This window comes from Coloeus monedula (genome assembly GCF_965178545.1).
Source record: "Coloeus monedula genome assembly, chromosome: 9".
Lineage (NCBI taxonomy): Eukaryota > Metazoa > Chordata > Aves > Passeriformes > Corvidae > Coloeus > Coloeus monedula.
In genome coordinates this window covers 27,453,736-27,473,402 of record NC_138789.1, presented here as the reverse complement: position 1 = coordinate 27,473,402, position 19,667 = coordinate 27,453,736, and the positions used below count along the sequence as shown (strand labels likewise).

The 19,667-nt window shown below is 40.7% G+C and overlaps 1 protein-coding gene across 4 annotated transcripts in view; it reads left to right on the top strand.

The window, feature by feature from the left end:
* USP24 (ubiquitin specific peptidase 24) overlaps positions 1-17,635 on the top strand; it is a 60,932-nt gene extending 43,297 nt beyond the window's left edge. For all 4 annotated transcript variants that reach the window (XM_082287132.1, XM_082287134.1, XM_082287135.1 and 1 more), the window contains exons 42-67: positions 673-792; positions 1,013-1,138; positions 1,354-1,452; positions 1,668-1,750; positions 1,958-2,099; positions 2,409-2,528; positions 2,912-3,132; positions 3,561-3,685; positions 4,263-4,404; positions 4,714-4,864; positions 5,899-5,994; positions 6,632-6,735; positions 6,819-6,932; positions 7,680-7,776; positions 7,999-8,115; positions 8,795-8,887; positions 9,208-9,310; positions 10,192-10,313; positions 10,797-10,910; positions 11,166-11,231; positions 11,502-11,568; positions 13,516-13,594; positions 14,174-14,249; positions 14,987-15,073; positions 15,545-15,655; positions 15,812-17,635. In XM_082287132.1, the coding sequence (XP_082143258.1) occupies positions 673-792; positions 1,013-1,138; positions 1,354-1,452; positions 1,668-1,750; positions 1,958-2,099; positions 2,409-2,528; positions 2,912-3,132; positions 3,561-3,685; positions 4,263-4,404; positions 4,714-4,864; positions 5,899-5,994; positions 6,632-6,735; positions 6,819-6,932; positions 7,680-7,776; positions 7,999-8,115; positions 8,795-8,887; positions 9,208-9,310; positions 10,192-10,313; positions 10,797-10,910; positions 11,166-11,231; positions 11,502-11,568; positions 13,516-13,594; positions 14,174-14,249; positions 14,987-15,073; positions 15,545-15,655; positions 15,812-15,874 (2,838 nt within the window). In that variant the 3' untranslated portion in view covers positions 15,875-17,635. The remainder of the gene's footprint in view (positions 1-672; positions 793-1,012; positions 1,139-1,353; positions 1,453-1,667; positions 1,751-1,957; positions 2,100-2,408; positions 2,529-2,911; positions 3,133-3,560; positions 3,686-4,262; positions 4,405-4,713; positions 4,865-5,898; positions 5,995-6,631; positions 6,736-6,818; positions 6,933-7,679; positions 7,777-7,998; positions 8,116-8,794; positions 8,888-9,207; positions 9,311-10,191; positions 10,314-10,796; positions 10,911-11,165; positions 11,232-11,501; positions 11,569-13,515; positions 13,595-14,173; positions 14,250-14,986; positions 15,074-15,544; positions 15,656-15,811) is intronic.
* Positions 17,636-19,667: the final 2,032 nt, after the last annotated feature.

Genomic DNA, 19,667 nt, shown 5'->3' with positions numbered 1-19,667 from the left:
GAGTACTGTGCATGGTTTACTTTGTTGTTTCATTCATGAGATTTCCATGGTCTTCAATTTAAAATGACACAAAGCAGGTAAGGGTAAATGCAGATCCATTTGATCTTCTTCAGAAGCAGATACTCCAGTGTTTCTTTGTCTGTAATTATCTGAGTAAGAAAGAAGTATTTCTTAAATATCACGGATTTTATTTATTATTACATTTAGGCCATTTTCAACAGTGTTGTGCAATGTGTTAAATATTTAAATGACCGCATACAGCACTCTTTCAGTTTCAGAATTTAACTTCCTGCTTCTCCATTAAATTGTTCTTAACAGCTCATATACAAGGGGGTGTGGTTTTAAACCGAAAGAGAGTAAGTTGACGTTGTATATTAGGAAGAAATTCTTCCCTGTGAGGGTGGGGAGGCCCTGGCACAGGGTGCCCAGAGCCAGCTGTGGCTACCCCATCCTTGGAAGTGTCCAAGGCCAGGTTGGACACGGCTTGGAGCAACCTGGGATAGTGGAAGCATCTCTGTCCATGGCAGGGGGTGGGACTGCATTAAGGTCCCTCCCAACCCAAACCATTCTGTGATTCTACAATATAAAGGTGGTTATGAAAGCTGTAGAATATTGTTGGAGTCTCACGTTTTTTATAAGTTATTGGGACAAAAAATGTATTTGTCATTCTAGTATCTTCCACCAGTGGACAGTCGCTCCATTTCTGGATTTGTGGGACTGAAGAATGGTGGTGCTACTTGTTACATGAATGCTGTTTTCCAGCAGCTGTATATGCAGCCTGGTCTCCCAGAGGTAATTAGTCCAGCATCCAATAAAGTCCTCTTTTTGGAATTACTTTCATTTGAACTACCTCATCTTAGCACCATTTGTAAATAGGTTGTAAAAATAAAAGTCAACTGTGTATGTATAAATATGCACAATAAATATATAAATTATAAGTTTTAGTGCTGTGTGCCATGACAGCTTACAGTAATGATTTTTCCAAAAACCAATTTAATTTCTTTCCTTCCAGGCCTTGCTTTCCATTGATGATGATACAGACAATCCTGATGACAACGTGTTCTATCAAGTTCAATCTCTTTTTGGTCATTTGATGGAAAGCAAGCTACAGTATTATGTACCTGAGAACTTTTGGAAGGTATTGCATCTTTTTGTTTAGAATCTCTAGCTTTTCTACTTTAAAAGTAATCATTTATTCAGCCTTTTCTCATTGCAGAATTTATAGAGATAAAGTAAGTTCTAATTCAAAAAATCAAAATATGTTAAAATAACAAATTTATATTAAAAAATACTTTTCTTAGTGATATAGCTATGAAATAACCACGTTTTAACATATATTTATACTTTATATAGATTTTCAAGATGTGGAATAAGGAACTTTATGTTAGAGAGCAACAGGATGCTTATGAGTTCTTCACCAGTCTTATAGATCAAATGGATGAGTACCTCAAGGTAAAACCCTCTGCAATTTCTTTCTTAGGTCATATGCATATCCTTCATAGCTTTTTTCTCTTTTTGCTTTGATCTTTAGAGAAGAAGGCAGAGAGCCATTTGGCTTCTTTTATAATCTGCACAGTATAAACACAGAAGTTTAAAATTCCTATTGATTTCTTGGTCTTCCACCCTGCAATATATCCAACTGATGTCTAACTTTACATCTCCAACAGAAAATAGGAAGAGACCAAATATTTAAGAATACTTTTCAAGGAATCTTCTCTGATCAGAAGATCTGCAAGGACTGTCCTCACAGGTAATGTTACATTTAGTGCATCAGTTACCAGGTTATGTGCTCCCAGAACTATCAAGATGTAGGTCAAAGTAGCACTGGAAAGTAGACAAAAGCCCCTGTGAGCATCGCAGCTGTGATAGCTGTGGGGCAAATGCAATATTCCTTCCTAAGCATATTCTTGTTCCTGCAAGCTGGCTAAGTTCTACTCTGCTCTTTTTCTGAATTTAGGTATGAGCGTGAGGAAGCCTTCATGGCTCTCAACCTTGGTGTGACTTCATGTCAAAGCCTGGAAATATCACTGGATCAGTTTGTTAGAGGAGAGGTTCTGGAAGGGAGCAATGCGTACTACTGTGAAAAGTGCAAAGAAAAGGTATTGATTCTTAATTTTTGTGAAAGAAGGTTCATGTGCAGTTTGATGTTTTCTAAGCATGGTCATGGAAGCCATGCTCACTCTTGCTACATTAAAGACAAAAGGTTCAATGCCTGTAACTCATGTTGTAAACTAAAAATTTAGGGGGATGGCAGGATGAAAAAGTATTGTGTGACTTATTGAGATGTATCCCAGCTGTCCTATGGACACTCTGCTTCCCATGGCTGGGTTTTTGTTGTGCATCTCTAGAGGGATGCTGCAGATTGCCTGGGGTGTCAGATAGAGGTGATATTCTTGTTTCTTTTTAAGAGAACTACAGTGAAGCGCACCTGCATTAAGGTCTTACCCAGCCTGCTGGTGATTCACCTGATGAGATTTGGCTTTGACTGGGAGAGTGGCCGTTCTATTAAATATGATGAACAAATAAGGGTAAGAAAACTGTCCCCAACTATTTTGTGTAGTGCACTCTTGTTCTTCCTATTCATTTTTCCTTCTTTTCCCCACATTTTGATACAAAGATTTTAAGTATGTGATGCACTTACAATACGGTAGTGCTACAGAAAATAAGTGATTTTTTCTTAGAGCTTTTCCTTGCTTGCAGCATTCTGAGGGTCCTTTCAGAAAGCAAGACAAAAAACCTCCTTAAAGAGAGTTTATTGTTTAACTTCTGTGTAATAAGCATAAGAAGTTGAAGTTCCATGTTTTCCTTTGGTGTTCCCAGTGTGGGAAGTATTAATACCATTCTCATAACATTACAGGAAGCGTGCACACACTGCAACGTCTTGATTAATCCAAAATCTCTTTTCAAACAGTTTCCCTGGATGCTGAACATGGAACCTTACACTGTGTCGGGGATGGCTCGTCAGGACTCGTCCTCAGAAGTGGGGGAAAATGGCAGGAACACAGACCAGGGAGGAGGAGGCTCCCCAAGGAAGAAAGTTGCTCCTACAGAAAACTACGAGCTCGTCGGTGTGATTGTCCACAGCGGCCAGGCACACGCAGGGCACTACTACTCCTTCATCAAGGACAGGAGGTAATGGGCAAGAAGGCTCATGTGGGAGGTTTGAGAGCTGTCTAAAGACTTCTTGTTCTGGAAAGGTACATGGAGCCATCCAGAGCTCTACTGGAACCACTCTTCCCTTTCTGAACACTTATGAGGCAATGATACAATAATATGGGACATCATAGTACAAAATCCTAATTAATTCTTATGTGCCTTGTGTTGCAGTTTGAGGGCTTCCTGTGACACTGAGTTGCAGGCTGAACAGTTCTCATAGTTTTAATCAAAGCTATTTTTTTAAATGCAACTTTGACATCAATTGAACTAAGCTTTCCTCTTACTGTCAAAACAAATGTGAGTTCAGGCTTGTCACCTCTAGGATATTCAGAGTGGTTTGTTTTTTTACTGAGATAATCAAGTAACTTTGTTTCTCTTGTGTTTATGTTCTGTTTTGATCACAGAGGATGTGGAAAAGGAAAGTGGTATAAATTTAATGACACTGTTGTTGAAGAATTTGATTTGACTGACGAAACCTTGGAATATGAATGTTTTGGTGGAGAGTATAGACCTAAAGTCTACGATCAATGTAAGCAGAAGTACAGACTGATTTACAATAGTTTCATATTTCATCCTGATTTCAGCAGCAGTAGAGCTTAGTCCATTATAGGTACTTTGAGTTACTTGTGCTAATAATCCTTCTGAAGCACTTTTTCCCTAAAGCCTTCCCTTTACTGAAGGGCATAACAGTTTGTTTATGGCCTAATATGAATTGAACCATATTCACTGTTGTCCAGCACTTTGTAGGCTTAAGAGCAGAGATTGTAAAGCAGAATAGCACTTGTTAAAACAGTGTAAAACAAACCCCAACCAAATACAAAACAGCTCTTATTTTAGGCTAGTGAGAATGACTGCGTAGAACATGGTGTGGCATCATACTGTTGAACTTTTCACCACTTTAAGGAATTTATTCCAAATTCATTTCCTGTATTCACCTGTTTCATAATTCAGACAGTTTTAGTCACTGACACAGACTGATGTTTTGATCTGACAGACTTCTACTGCTGCAGTTCACATGACTTGTACCCCCGGTTTTGCTCCCATATAGGAATGGGAAAGGTACTAAACCTTCAAGGGCCTTCATGGACTGTGTTTTTTCCCCACAGCAAACCCCTACCCCGACGTGCGCCGGCGCTACTGGAATGCCTACATGCTGTTCTACCAGAGAGTGTCTGACCAGAACTCTCCTGTCTTACCAAAGAAAAGCCGAGTGAGTGTCGTGCGTCAGGAAGCTGAGGACCTCTCCTTGTAAGTTCTTCTTGTATCCATAAAGGTTTCTCTCATGTTGATCACTACATCTCTCCCCACAACTAAGAATTGCATAGTTCCTGTCCAGCAAAGCAATATATTGACCCTTCTGTTGTTTTGGGTTGGTTTTTAGGCTGCTTGTCTACTACTACTCTGGCAGCAAGTTCAAGCTGACTGACAGCCTCAAGAAATATTCAGGCTGTCATCAAATTTGCCTTAAGATCACTCTGGCTGCACTGGTATTTTATACCTAAACTGTAGATTTGTTGTAGGATTTCATTATTCACCTTCAGCTTGTTTATATTTCAGATCTGCTCCTTCTTCACCAGAAATTTCACCCCAGTCATCACCTCGACCCCACAGGCCCAACAGTGACCGTCTCTCCATCTTGACTAAGCTGGTTCGAAAAGGAGAAAAAAAGGGACTTTTTGTAGAGAAAATGCCTGTGCGGATATATCAGGTAGAGCACCCTGAAAGTGGCAACTAAATTCTGCTCATGTAAAATTTGAGCACATAGTGAGAGAAACGCAGGAACTTCTTTAGGTTACCTTGAAGTAATTCCCTTGTAGCAAAACTAGAAAGCAATTCTGGATTCTGACACAAAGTTACTAAAGCTATTTAGTGATGCGTTATTGTAAGTTTTGCTCAACCTTCTCGCAAAATTGGCCCATCAATTCTTTGCTTTGAAGAAATTGCAGGCAGATGAATCAAACATGAGGTCTGGCAGCAGTCAGCATGCAGGCAGGGAGACACAAGAGCAGAGAAGGTGCTTCATTTGGAGTACACTTGAGGAGTCATGGAGATGATGGCAAATTACAGTCATCCCCAAGTTCTTGAGTTCTACAAGAATGTAGGAAGAGGAGGAGCAGTGAAGAGAGCCTGCATCACACACACACAGGGAGAATAAACTCTGCAGGCTGTGTCTGGCCCTCCACATGGGCTGGTTCAGGGCAAACAGTCACTTTGGGCTTTCTTCTATCTGGGACTGTATAATTACAATGAACAGAACTTGGCTCAAATTTATTGAGTGTCTTTCAGCAAAATCTCATTTGAAAAAAGAGGGGTTTGGCATTTGAATACCTTATTGTGGCTGCAGCTTGTAATTACACCAGGGCTCCTTGCTCTCTGCATCTTAATTTGTTCGACAAATTTGTTTCTAGTTTTAGGCATGTTCTCCTGGCTTTTTTTATTAAAAACAAGCAAAAATTAGAACTTATCTGCAATTTCTTCCTTTTCTCCCTTAATGGCCAAATGATGAAGTCACTCATCTGTTGTTTTGTAATATCTTTGAAAGAAAATCACTGGTTTTATACCAAATCTTCTAAGTCTCTTGTATTTATTTTCTCCTCTGCTGAAGTAGTGATTCAGAAGGAAACAGAATAAGTTTGACACTGATTTTTAAACACCACACATTTACATAAAAGATGGAGTTTTAGTTAGAGAAGTGTATTTTGACAACATTTTTAATTTTTTTGCCTTCTGTAACTTTTATAGATGGTGAGAGATGAAAACTTGAAATTTATGAAAAACAGAGATGTATACAGTAGCGACTACTTCAGTTTTGTTCTGTCATTAGCATCCCTGAATGCTGTAAGTACCTGGATTTTAATCTTAGAGTGTTCAAAGTATGTTGGGTAAAATGCCACAGAAGCTATTTGGGTCACAACCAGGAAAACTGCAAGAGAAGGGTTGACATGATTTTGCTTTTCCAGACAAGCATTTCCTTGTCTCCAGTAGTTTTTGATGCTGTTGATAACATCTGTCTCAAAGCAAACTGCAGCCTCCTCTTCTAGTACTACTGGGAGAAACATCATTTTTCCCCAGTAAAATTTATTTAATAAACCACCTTTTGTAATGATGCAAACTGAGCTCTAGAGGGACAGAAGTCCCTCTCCACATGGAAGGTCCAAAAGTTGGTATTAATTACCTCAAGGTTGATAGAGTTTATTGAAGATAGTTTCTTAATGAAGTTTTTCTAAATGGAGTCATAAACAAACAGCATTTATTAAATTTTTGAAATCCACAGATCTAGTTGGCCTTAGAGCAAGTTTGCTCCTGTTTTAGCATATTTATTAAATAGCACAGTCAGCACTGGAGACTGACTTAGCACAGAAAAATGCTGGGGTTTGTTTTTTCCAAGTGAAGCGAACATGTTGATGTGTTTAAGAGACAGCATGTGTGCTGCAGACACACTTCGGCTCTGGAGTAAACTTGATATTTCTTTCAGACTAAGGTAAAGCATCCCTATTATCCCTGCATGGCAAAGGTGAGCTTACAGCTGGCAGTCCAATTCCTCTTCCAAACCTATCTCCGAACCAAGAAGAAACTCAGGTAAGGCAAATGAGAAACATGGTTTAGTTTTTGGAAGTGTTTTTTCTCCTGGATTACTGACAATTGTCCTTGTTTTGTTGAAGGGCTGATACAGAAGAATGGATTGCCACTATAGATGCACTGCTCTCCAAAAGCATTGATGCTTGTCAGTGGTTGGTTGAGTATTTCGTTGGGCCAGAGGGCCGGGAGCTTGTAAAGTAAGTCCTGGAAATTGTGTCTGAAGTGTTTTGTATGGATGGAGCTTCCTAATGACATGATCTGGCCTATACTGATGTATTCCCAAAGAGTTGACTGTGTATATTGCTTAAACAGATACTTTAGACAAAACTCTTAAGTGATTATTTCTAGTATTTGCTCTGTGCAGCTTTCTGAGTAATTCTGAAAATCCAATGAGATAGTGCAGTGTACATGGAGGAGGGTGCACGTGTTGAGTTCAGTGGAGTGACTCAAAATGTGTTCTAAGTTTGTCGAGTCAGTCCTGCAAGTGGTGGGGAAGGAGAACATGGCAAAAGTGCTTGGGGTAAGTTAAATACTTACCTGACAAAGGTCACAGTTAAACTGGAAAGATTTTTTTTTTCTTGCCAAGCTAAGGATCGGCTAATCAGTGTTTTGAAAACAAATTATTGGAGATCTGACATGCTGAAAAAGTGTGTCAGTGTAAAGAAAATGTTATCTTCTAATTTGCATTGAAAATCAGGATTCTATGAGAGTTTTTAGAGCTTTTATTTTATTTGAATGAATAAATACATAAATAGGGGTGTTATAGGCCTTACTGGTGTCAAGCAGGAATGCACGAATGTAAGTTAAAGCTTACCCATAAAAGTACCATACAAAATGTATCTGGACTATTAAAATAATAAATACTAAACACCACATTTAGTCATAGCAGCTGTGCTTACACGTTGATTCCAGTTCTCTTTGCAGCTTCACCTTTTATCTTCCAGGACTTTCCTCCTGGAATGCAGCGTGAGGGAGGTGCGAGTTGCTGTGGCCACTATCCTTGAAAAAACCCTCGACAGTGCCTTGCTTTATCAGGAGAAGGTCAGTGAGTGTCACCTCCTCTCCAAACATCCTCTTGCTTGGCTCTCCCTGCTGGCTCTTGCTGTGCTTGTAGAGCTGTGTGAGCTGGTCCTGGTTGTAGCTCTTCTTTTCTGGAATGGGTTAATGCTCATCTCTTCCTGCCGAGGAGGTGTTTGAACCACTTTGGGTTTTTAAGCAGTTGACAGCTCTTTACATTCAAAATCTTTTTCTTTTTCCCCACAGTTAAAAACTTTACACCAGTTACTGGAGGTGCTACTTGCTCTACTGGATAAAGATGTACCTGAAAACTGTAAAAACTGTGCTCAGTACTTTTTGCTGTTCAATAACTTTGTACAGAAGGTAAGAAACCATTATTCCCTCATGGCTATTTAAATTTTAAAGGACAATGATAAAGCAGCCAGTGATCCTTTTTCATAGGAGGGTTAGCAGCACAGTGAAACTCTCTCAGAACTTCTATTAAGAGTAATCAGGGTTGTTCTGTTCTGTTTTGTTTTTTAAGTAAATGGCTTTGAATCATGGATTAGGATAAAATCACACAAAAATTTGCCAGCAAACTATACCAATAGAAACTGTCATTTCCAGAATCTGAATATTGGTTTTGTGTTTTGAGAGGGTGTATAGGGGTGTGTGTGTGTGTGTGTATATATATATATATAAAAACACATATATTTATATAAATATATTTATATAAATATATATTTTAAAAATATATATCCAACATTCAAGATTTTTGTCCCATAGGGAGCAGGATAACTGACTGAACTATTTCTATTTCTCTATTCTTTTTGCCCTTTTTTTTTTTTCTTGTAAGACATTTAGTGTGCATTTGCTGACTCTGGTCTGATGTATGTAACGTGCTGCCTAGAATGAGCTCTTCAGCAGTTTATCTTACTGATCTGTGTAGTGATTTCATGGGGGTTTTGGTGTGGAAAATGCAGCTTTTAGCCTGTGCATTTTACTTTTGAGCACTAATTCTTCACCTGCACAGGAAAGTAACTTGTTGGTTTTGTCTCCACAGCAGGGAATAAGGGCTAGCAGTCTTCTCCTCAGACACTCTGCCCTGAGGCACATGATCAACTTTCTCCTTGGCCCCAACCGGCAGAGCAATCAGGTACAGTTGTGTCGTGCTGTACTTTGTCCATTCCCACGTTTTTTATGATGTTTAAATTATGAATAAATACTTTTCATGTGGTAGAATAGACAAATCCTTTGATTTTTCTATAAACCTCATGCAAGTGTGAGCTGACCTATGTATAGTTAGCATGGAAATAACTGTTTTGGCAGAAGTGAGCATGATGTTTTTGATAACAACAACATTTTTACCCACTTCAAAGTATTAACCATGGTGGTGGACTGGAAGAACATTATTTTGGCTTAACAAAATTGATTAAATAAACCAAAGTTAATTAAATCTCTCTTTGGCTCAAGCAGAACCGCAGGTGGAGTTCAGCACAGGCACGTGAGTTTGGATATCTTCACAACACTGTAGCACTACTTGTCTTGCACTCTGACGTCTCCTCACAAAGAAATGTTGGTAAGAATTGTGGTTTTGTCTTTTGGTGACTTGGCATTTCAGTTATATTGCCTGGGAGTAACTTAACATCAATGAGGAAAATACAGTAACTTTGAATTTAAGGTAGTAATGGTTAATACACGCTTGGTTACTTCTGATTTTGCTGTAAATGTATTGAGGGCCCGTGGCAAACAGTATTTGGGGGTGGCTGAAAATCTTGATACTAACATATTATTGTGTCTTCTGCCCTTCCCTATGTGCCCAAAAGTTCTTTCCTCATGTGAGTGAATCAAGCTGTGTCATTGGATGAACAGGCTCACTGCCTCACAAGCTGTATTTTGCTTGTGCTGCCTTTTGCTAATCTAAAGGGGGCTACTTAGACTAAGCTACTGAATAATAAACAATGAAACACTCTCCTAGATAGTTCTTACAAGAGGCAGAAATATCCAAATAAAGATAATAAAGAAATAAGTTAAAATCTTCAGTTAAAATTAAAGTTAAAATTCCCGAAGGAGGAATTTGAAGTTGTCTTTTAGAAGAATAACTTAATTTCTGTCTAGGATTGAAAGCAGTCAAAAATCAGAAGGTAACAGGAGAATTATAAACATTCTGGATATGATGAATGTGCAAAAGTGATTAGGAGTAAAATTAAAACTCAAAGTACTGATAGTCTGTGGACATTTTGCTTTACCTTCCTGCAGTTCTTTTGTCTGCTGTCACTAAAGTAAGTGACACTTCAGTGTGCCAGAGATTTGTTACTTGGAGTGGTAGAACACCAGCTATAAACTAGTTGAGATGAGTGTCATGAGGGATTTCACAGTGCCAAATGAGCAGCAATGCCTTCAAGGTGTGTTAGAACAAACTAATCTATGAGTGGATTGTTTTTGTATTTGCTATTATAGCTCCTGGTCTCTTTAAGCAGCGTCCACCTCTCAGCATCACCGCTTCAGGGCCGCTTCTGGCACTCCATGAAGAAGTGGAAGCCTTGTTATTCCTGTCTGAGGGAAAACCCTACTTAATGGAGGTACCTGTTCTAAATTCTGCCCTGCTTGAACCCAAAAGCTGGTCTGATGTATTCCTTTGACATATCCTTCCATGAAAAATACTGAATATTCAGAAGCAGGCAGCCAGGGGTGTATGTGGTTATTTTGAGCCTAAACAGGAAGGCACCTTTAGTTTCTTGATCTCTTCATATTCTAGTATATCCCTAAGCTTTGGGTTTTATGCACAGTCTGGTTTTATGCACAGTTTGCAAAGGCCTGTGCAGATTTTTGCCATGTCAAGTGCAGGTGCTAACTTGAGTTGCTCTGACTTAATGGATCATGCTTGACCACCCCATTGGAAGTGGGCATCAGGAGCTGAAGGAGTGCTGTGAGGGCAAGGGTTCAGCCTCCTGGGCCATGCAGGCACTGGGGAAAAGAGCTGCATCCTTCCTGGGAAGGACAAACAGTGTGTTACAGACTTATTTTGTCAAAGAGAGCTGTATGAAGCTGTGCTGTGCCCGCAGGTGATGCACGCGCTGCGCGAGCTCACGGGGTCGCTGTCGGTGCTCATCGAGATGGTGGTGTACTGCTGCTTCTGCAACGAGCACTTCTCCTTCACTGTGCTGCACTTCATCAAGGTACACACAGAACCAGGACAAGCCTTTCCCATAAGTGCTTCCTTCAGGCTTTGCTCGTCCTGTGTCTTGTGCATTATAACAGCACTGCAGAACAATCAGTACAGTTTGTTGGATCTGGGGAGGTGTTGGGGTTTAGGTTTTCTTGGCCTTTACTGTATAAATTAACAAATTTTCAAAAATCTGTAAAGCTGTCTTGAAATTCTGTGCTTCATCAGTATATTCTGCTATCTAAGTAACTTTGTTTCTTACTCACAGACTCAACTGGAAACCGCTCCGCCTCACGAACTGAAAAACATATTCCAGTTACTCCATGAGATCCTGGTAAGTGAAGGGTAAAGACCTGGACAGGATGGATTTTGTATTGATATATAACAAAAAAAGTCAGGACTGCATTGGTAATTTCAACATCCACACGTATTTTAATCCTTCAGTTTGAAGTTTTATTACTCCCTGAATTTCTGTCTTGGTAATCCAGTGACACATGAAACTTCACAGTCTTGTTTTGCATGTTGGAGGGGTTAAAACCATTCCATAGAATAGCTACAGCATCACACACAACTTACCTAAGTTGATATTTTTCTTTCCTAACAGGTTATTGAAGACCCATTACAAGTAGAGCGCATCAAATTTGCTTTTGAAACTGAAAATGGATTAATAGGCAAGTAAGCCAGTGGCTGAACACTCCTGTCTCCTACTGACCTTGATGGTGGTGGTGATTCATGCCATCTCCTGGTTCCCAATCCTCCTAAACTGTTCTACTTCTCAGGGAAAAGAACTCAACACACTTGATTTAGCAACTGCCACTCCAGGAAATGCTCTAAGAAATCCAAAATAAGCACTGGAATATTATAGTGACAGCAAACTGGAAAGGAATTGAACTGGGAAAGAGAGCTAACTTATTTAAATAAGGGACAGACCGGGCTGTGTGTGAAACAGGAGGGAAGAAAACTACCTTTGATTACCATAACAGAGGAACTGTATGAATCCTGCAACCTTAAAATTAATTTTTATTTCCTACATATCTCAAGAAATTGTCAATCTTTTTGTTTTGTCAGCACCCTAATTACCATAGAAAGAAACTGGTTCAGCACAGCAGGATGCTTGCCCTGCTAACTGCAGTAGAGCCTCACAGTGGGACAGGGGGCTCCCACCTGTTGCTGCTCGTACAAAGTGCTGTCTCTCTGTTTGATACAAAACTTTCCTGAAGTTATTGAAGCATTCAAAAGCAACAGAAAAATCCCAAAAGTAATGAGGGCTTATTTCATGTGCATCAGGAGAAGTGGCTTTTGTGTGTAAATGAAATGTGGCATAACAGAGAGAGCACCTCTGATGGGTTAGTGCAGCTTGAGCAGCTCTTTCATGGCTGTTTGGGTGAGGAGCTGCTTCAGATTGGGACTTTCACCTTCAGTTATCTTGGATTCTGTTTTAGTGAGAAGGAATATTTAGCTTTGTTCTTTATTTCTCTCGTCAGTGCTCCCCTGTTTAGTCGTTTCCAGGCATGGCTGAGGGAACAGAAGGAAATATGCAGCAGTGTAAGAGAATAGCTAAGTGATTATTTTAATTTCTGGGTAAATTGGTCCCACTTGGACCAATTCTGTGCTGTAACTTGGGCAATACATGACCTTTTCTCCTCTGGAGAGGAGAAGTGCAAGTATTCAATTGGATTTTTATGTTGAAGGCTTCAAGAACTGCCCTGAGATTTGGGAGTGAAAGCTGTAGTTTTACCTTGAAGTTTCCTCACAACAGCATTGAACAGCATCCCTCATGTTGACTAGTTTAATCCAGGAAAGAAAAACCAGCAAATGATAGGTTTTGGTGGTCCTTAATAGGATGTTTGTGCATAATTTGCAGTACAGCAGTGCTGTAATTTTAATCATCTGCTCTGCTTCAGCTGTATTAAAACTGGCAATTTGCAGTTCCCCAGCAATTTTTGCCAGCTTTGGAGGCTTCAGTACAGTGTTCTTTGCTGACTGCTATGGACAGAGCAACTTTTGAGTAGCAAATCTGATTGTGGCAGCTCTATGGAAATCTTTGTGCTTCTCCTCAGTCAAAGAATTTTGTTTAAAGAGGTGGGAATTCGTGGTATAGAAAACTTCCTGGTAGGAATGGCCTGGGGTTTTGCCTGAGTCTCCCATGAAACAGTTTCATGGCTGTTGAATTCTGCTATGCTTGTTTTTGTGAAGAAGCTTTAAACATTCCTCTGGCTTTGCAAACTTTGATCCAGGTGCAAGCTGGTGATCTGGTTCATTTTTGGGGGTTTCAGACAATTTTTTTTTTCCTTCAGACAAATGTAACCATAGTGATTATCTAACATAGAATGGATTATAGGGGAAGAATAACTGCATTAGGGCTGTTTAAAATTCAGGTACTGCATTTGAAAGATCAAAGTGAAAATGCAGCAGTTCTATTTTTAATCCAATAGAGTTGTGGAAGTACTCAAGACTGCCAGCACTACAGCAGTGTGTTTAACACAAATTATGCTTACATCTGTAGAAACAAATTCTATTCCCTAACTTAAATTTTTAGCTTCATCTTTATGTTTTCAGACTGGCTGGTACACAGAAATCTGGATTGTGGTTTCTAATCCATGTGTTTCTCCCTGCAGCCTTGATGCACCACAGCAACCACGTGGACAGCAGTCGTTGCTACCAGTGTGTCAAGTTCCTTGTTACTCTGGCTCAGAAGTGAGTAATGAAGGTGTCAGAGTTTAGCCTTATCCCTGCCTCAGGCCCCTCTGTGACTATTACAAAACCTACTACTCCTATTTTTGATCAGTTTTATCCTTTGTTACTGGTGCTCAAAGGTCTTGGTAGTACATGTGCCAGTATGAAGTGAAATCTTTGCTGGTTGGTACCTGAAGGGATTTCTCAGGTAACAAATTAAAATTGATGTTTATAAGGGAAAAGGTCATTCTGCAGAGCAGGAGTCTGACATTAGCACCAGATAAACATTGGGAAACTGTCCCAGATGTTTCAAATATTGTAATTCCTAAATTCTCTTTGTTTAGAACTTGGCATATGTCCCGATGAAGCATAATTCTGAAATATGTGAACCTGTGGGGTAGACTGCTTTGAGTAAATTTTACTAGACCTTATTGCTCTTGCTAATTCAATTAACAACAGGACTGTGGAGTTTAAGTCTGTTTGCAGTGATAACAGTGCACACAGAGGGCAGCAGTGCAAAGAGAGAGGAGTCTTTGTATTTTTTTTGTGTTGGCCAGAGTGCCTTGTTCCTGACTAATGCATATAATTGCAATTCCCAAGGTGCCCTACTGCAAAAGATTACTTCAAGGAGAATTCCCACCACTGGAGTTGGGCTGTGCAGTGGCTACAGAAAAAGGTAATTTGGCTGTAACATTGAAAATGTCACTCATTTACAACAAGAATCAGGGATGGATAATCTCCATCCTCTGCATGGCTTTCTCAGGTGGCTCTAAAGACAAAATACAAGCTACTTTATTTTTTCCAAGGACAACTTGGATGCAGCTAAATCTGATGCAATGCCAGAACTTCAGTAGCCCCCCACGTGTTCCAGGCAGAAATGCGTTTACAGTGAATAAAACCAAGTGTGAATGGTTGCAGTGATTATTCTTTGTTATGTGGGAAGCTTTCAGTGCCACTGTATTCGTCTTAGAAGGCTTCAGTTTTTTTTAAAAAAGCAGTTTTCCATTGCCTGTGTGTTGATGCAGGAGAATGTTTAAATGATTGGATTCCTTACAGAATCATCACGGCTTTGCACAAAGCACAGCTGTTGACTGATACAGCTTTTCCTCCCACACGTGTAGTGTTTGTTCTTCTCTCTAAGCTGAACATAGTTTGGCCAACATATCTTTCATAAATATCCAAGGACACTTGGGGAACTTGGAGCTCAGCAGAAGTTGGTTGCTGGTTTTCAGCTGAGGGACAACAACCTTTATGGCTGCATTTAAAGTGTCTGTGTCCCACATCTCCAGCTCATTGCCAGAGGATTCAGGAAGCTTGTTCCAGTCTTAGTTCACCCACCATCACAAGTGGTTGAGGCTTTACCTAAGTAAAAATCAAGTGGCAATTTTATGGCTTTCTTGGCTTTTTATGCAGATGTCTGAACATTACTGGGCTCCCCAGAGTAACGTGTCCAATGAAACATCCACTGCAAAAACCTTCCAGCGCACTATTTCAGCACAGGTATGTGGCAGTCCTGGCAGAGATGTTAAACTTGCTTACTTCCTTTCCTGGAAGCATCTTTGGGTTTGGCAACTTTAGTCACCATCCCTGGAAGTGTTCAAAAAGTATGTGGATACAGCACTTGAGGCCATGGTTTAGTGGTGAACATGGTGGTGGTACTGGGTTGGCAGTTGGACTTGATTTTAAAAGGTCTTCTCCAACCTTAATGATTCTGTGATATTCCAGTGCACTTAAGATAGCTTTTCCTTTAGAAGCTCAGACCCTGTGCTTGTTCCTGAAGCAAACTAACCCTTGAGTGATATCAGTCAATACTCACAATTATGGGTGGTGACTCGGCTGTCTCACTACAGCGACTATTATTGTTTCAAAATAATAATAATAATAAAGTAATAAAAATTTTTTAAAATAATAATTGTGAAATGAAGGGATCACCATGGCCACTGACCTTCTCTTGGGGTGTTTCCAACTCAGGACACCCTGGCCTATGCCACAGCCCTGCTGAATGAGAAGGATCAGTCTGGAAGCAGCAATGGGTCAGAAAGCAGCCCTGCCAACGAGAATGGAGAGAGGCACCTGCAGCAGGTAAAACAAGGGCAGATTTACCCTCTGTTGTGTGGCTCTGTGGGGCAGCTGGTCCCTGGGGCTCGGGTCAGAACCATCACTGACCATACACACAACTACTGTGCATCTTACAAAAGTAACTGTGTCCCTCTCTCCCTGTCCCTTGTGTGTTGAAAGGGCTCAGAGTCTCCTATGATGATTGGGGAGCCTAAAAGTGACCTTGATGATGTTGACCCTTAGAGGAGAGCCCTGTGAACACAGGAACCGACTCAAACATTCAATGCCTGGTACCTACTGGAACTGGAGTCATGTTGCTTATGCCATTGGAAGTCTGGGGGAGCAGTGGCTTTACAGGACCAGAGGAGATGCTGGAGGAGGTTGCTTCCCTGAAAGATAAAAGCATTTTTTTAGCCACCAAGGCTTCAGATCAACAAATGCTCTAGAAAACTGCATCTTCACCTGCAGTAGCTTGTGACAGTCCAAAACACCGAAACTAAGTTTGTCAAGAAGATTTTATCAAATACAAACGCTAGTGGTTGAATTTTTATGTGAACATTAAATGAGTGAATGTAAAACTGTTGCTTTTCTGTGATGCTGCAAAAAAAAAATCTTTTGGTTTTTATACAGGAAAAAAAAAAGAAACAGACTGCCCTTATGTATGGAGGGCAAATTTTTAATCTTTCTGATAATATTGAATAGGAATATTCAAATTTCTGTAAAGATGTGTGATGACTTACATTTCATTGTAAAATATTAGTTAAAGAATGGGTTTACATAAGGACTTCTGTATTTAATATGTCTCCCTGCTAATTTGCAAAGCTCTTGATGAGAAAGATCAGCAGGATTGCTCTGTAAGAAGAGTGATTCCTTACAGAATGATTTGGTAAAGGAGCTCTGGAATGAGTCATCTTTCCTGGTACCTTTCTAAAAGCCCTTCAGACAGCTGGGAAGGGCAGTAAAAGAAAAGCTTTGTTCTCTAGGTATGCAAGCATTTATTATTCAAGTATGTTGGTGAATTTAAAAAAAAAGAAAAAGTTAATGAGTAGTTTAAAAGAAAAAAGCACTTTAAGAAGGAATTCTGTTGCAGTTTTACTCATTAAATTTTTTTAACCTTTGGAGACATATTGAATAAAATGTAGTCTCAGTCATGGATCTGCAATCACTTGCTTATGCTTTGAAATTACTGAGAAAGTTGGTATTGGTTGTATATGATGAATAATTCCTTGAGTGAGCTGGGAACACTGTTGTGCAGATTTTATAGCAATTTTAACATGGGGAAAGAAAGAATTGGCTTTGTTTGTATTTTCACTTGACCAGGCAACGTTTAAAATATCACAGCTCTTTTAATTTGCTCACAAATAACTGGAAACCAGTTGGGATGATTTGAGCACAGTTTTGTTTTCTGTCAAGTGCAGTTCAGTGATTTCTGGCTCTGGATTCAAGCTTCTTTTGTGCCAACTAACTTCATCTTTTGTACATTTGTGTTTGTCACATTTTCTGCACTGCTTTTTGCCTTTATTTATGGATTCTGCCTTACTTTAAAAAAATTATATAAACAAACATGCACAGAAATGGGGGACATCTTAAGGAGTGTCTGGGTACCTCCAGAACAGACAAATTTGCCAAGTTAAAGGCACAACCAGCCAAAAAGTGCCTTTTTTTATTTCTTTTCACGCGCTGCTGCCAAAACACGGAGCAGCAGACAGCTTTTCACTGTTGTGCACTAATGTTGAAAGTAACCAGTCATTTCACTGTTGGAAGTAACCATGGGATGTGATGTCAGCTGTACAGCTTTATAACTTATTGTGGGGTAGGAGAGCCGGCGTCACAGATTGCAGGGGCAGGGGGGCACCGTAGTGAATCTCTCACTTTCCTTTTCCAAGCAATGTCTTCATAGACACACGGCAGAGTTAGCATTTTATAAATGTTTCTGATGATGTGCTGGGACATTTGAAATGTGATGTTTTAAATTAATTTTGAATAAATCATTTCTTACGGACACCCCCTCCTTCCTTCCCCCACCCCCAAATACTTTGGTAATGGGTCACGAACCTTCCCAAGAAGTCAGTACACAGCGGTGATGGTGATGGGAGAAGCTGGTCATGTTCCTATGGGTTGGCACCACTTGTCACTTCAGGTTCCTGTTATTTCCTATGGAAACAACATCCTCAATAGCCACAGGCCCAGGGAAGCACTGGTGGGAATTTCATCAGGATGGCTCATCACCACTGTATGCTTGAAACCAATACAAACTTTTTCACGGTTCTGCTCACGCTTGTACAAAGTCAGTGGTTATAATTTGCAATAAGATGATACTTGGTCACTTATTTTTGTTTCCAGCTGCTGTCATTTGAACCTGCTGAAGATTATTTTTTGGAAAATAGAGTTCAACAGAAAAAAAAAAAAACTAGTTTTTGTGTAAATTGTGATGCATTTATATGTTGTAATTTTTACTGCCAATCTTTTTGGATGAAAATGTTTTTATACAGCTTACAAAATGTTCAGTGAGGAGCAGCCACAGCCTGCCTGTGAGCACTCGGGGAGATATTGTCCAATTAATGCATAGACATTTGGCACTGGAAAAATAGGCAGTCTTGATGAACAGTCTTGGGATTCCTGGTCAATGGAATAAAGTTATTCCTTTCACAGAAAACTAGCGTAATCTTTAGACTGCACATGCTGCCACGCTCTTGGCTTGTTGATCCTCTTACCCTGAACCTCCTTGGGCTAGCCCTGCAGATGCTGAGCTCCTCAAGGATGCCCTGATTGCCATTTTGGCTCCTGTCCAGAGTAAATGGAAGGAGCTGAGTGGCCCTGGAGCTGCCCTGCTGTCTATCCTTACGCCACGGTGTGTGCTGGGGCTCTGTCACATCTGTGTCTCTGTGCAGCTCCTCCTGACCTCAGCAGAGTGATTGACCCTGGCCACACTCACAGTGGTGGATTAGAGTGGATTTTGTGTGTCAGATCCAAGATTTGTGGTCGAGCTGGGCGTGAATTCATCCTGCCTCCCACTGGGGCAAGGGGCAAAGAGGTGCACACGGAGCTGGTGTTCCACTCTCACCTGGGAACCAGGACCTACAGCCAGGGCTGCCATCCCCACTCTGCCTTTGTCCCCTGCTCTAAGGACAAGGACTTCCACTTTTCCAGCCTGACCCAGCCCCTGCTCTCCACTGGTGCTCCTGGGAGCATGGACTGGGCATTGCAAACTGCTGCCAGGACTGGGATCCGCGTCCCTGGCATCAGCCCCGCTCTCCTGAACGTGAGAGGCTTTTCCGCCTACTCACGTACAGGGCACAAAGCAAGGGCTAATCTCTTAATGTTGTTTCCTTCCACCAGGCTTATGAAGGTTTGAACAGAGCTGGGGAAGCTCTGTCTGGCTTATCAGGTGTGGAACATGCTCACACCTTGTGCTGGATCCTCCCCTCTCACAGGGAAGTCAGCAGAGCTGAAATCCTGATGTGTGTTTTGAGAGGTGACAGCCCAAGGCGTCTGCTGAAAAATCACCCTCGGTGTCAGAGCTGTCCAGGAGCTCTCAGGCTGGCATCCCTTTTTCTTTTCTGCCTCTTTGTGCAAAATTCAGGTTCCAGCTGATGAAATTATGGGCTGTAATTATGTCCATGTTATATAATTACATGTTTAGATTAGGGTTGGGCTTTTGCCAGCTTTAGTTAACAAGTTAGAATTAGTTTCAACCTTTCAAAGTGCTTTGTGCTGGGTTTGTCTTCTCTTGCCAGTTAAAGCCTTAGTAGCAGAGCTGCACAGGGCTTTTGGATGGGAAAAAACACCCAGCCCAGCCAAGTCTGACAGGTGAACCTGCTGCTTGTGGTATCAAGCTGTATTTTTTTTCATCTATCCTCAGATAACACCACAAAAATTATATATTGTAGTACCAGGAGGCTGCTAAACACTGAGAGAAAAGTGAGACCCAACTTTGGTGGCTTCTGGTGCTTCTCAGCCTTTCCCTGCTGTGGCATCTCTCTGAGCCAAGCTTTGTCTCCTTCCTGGGGGCTCCAGTGCTTCCCAAATGAAGGAA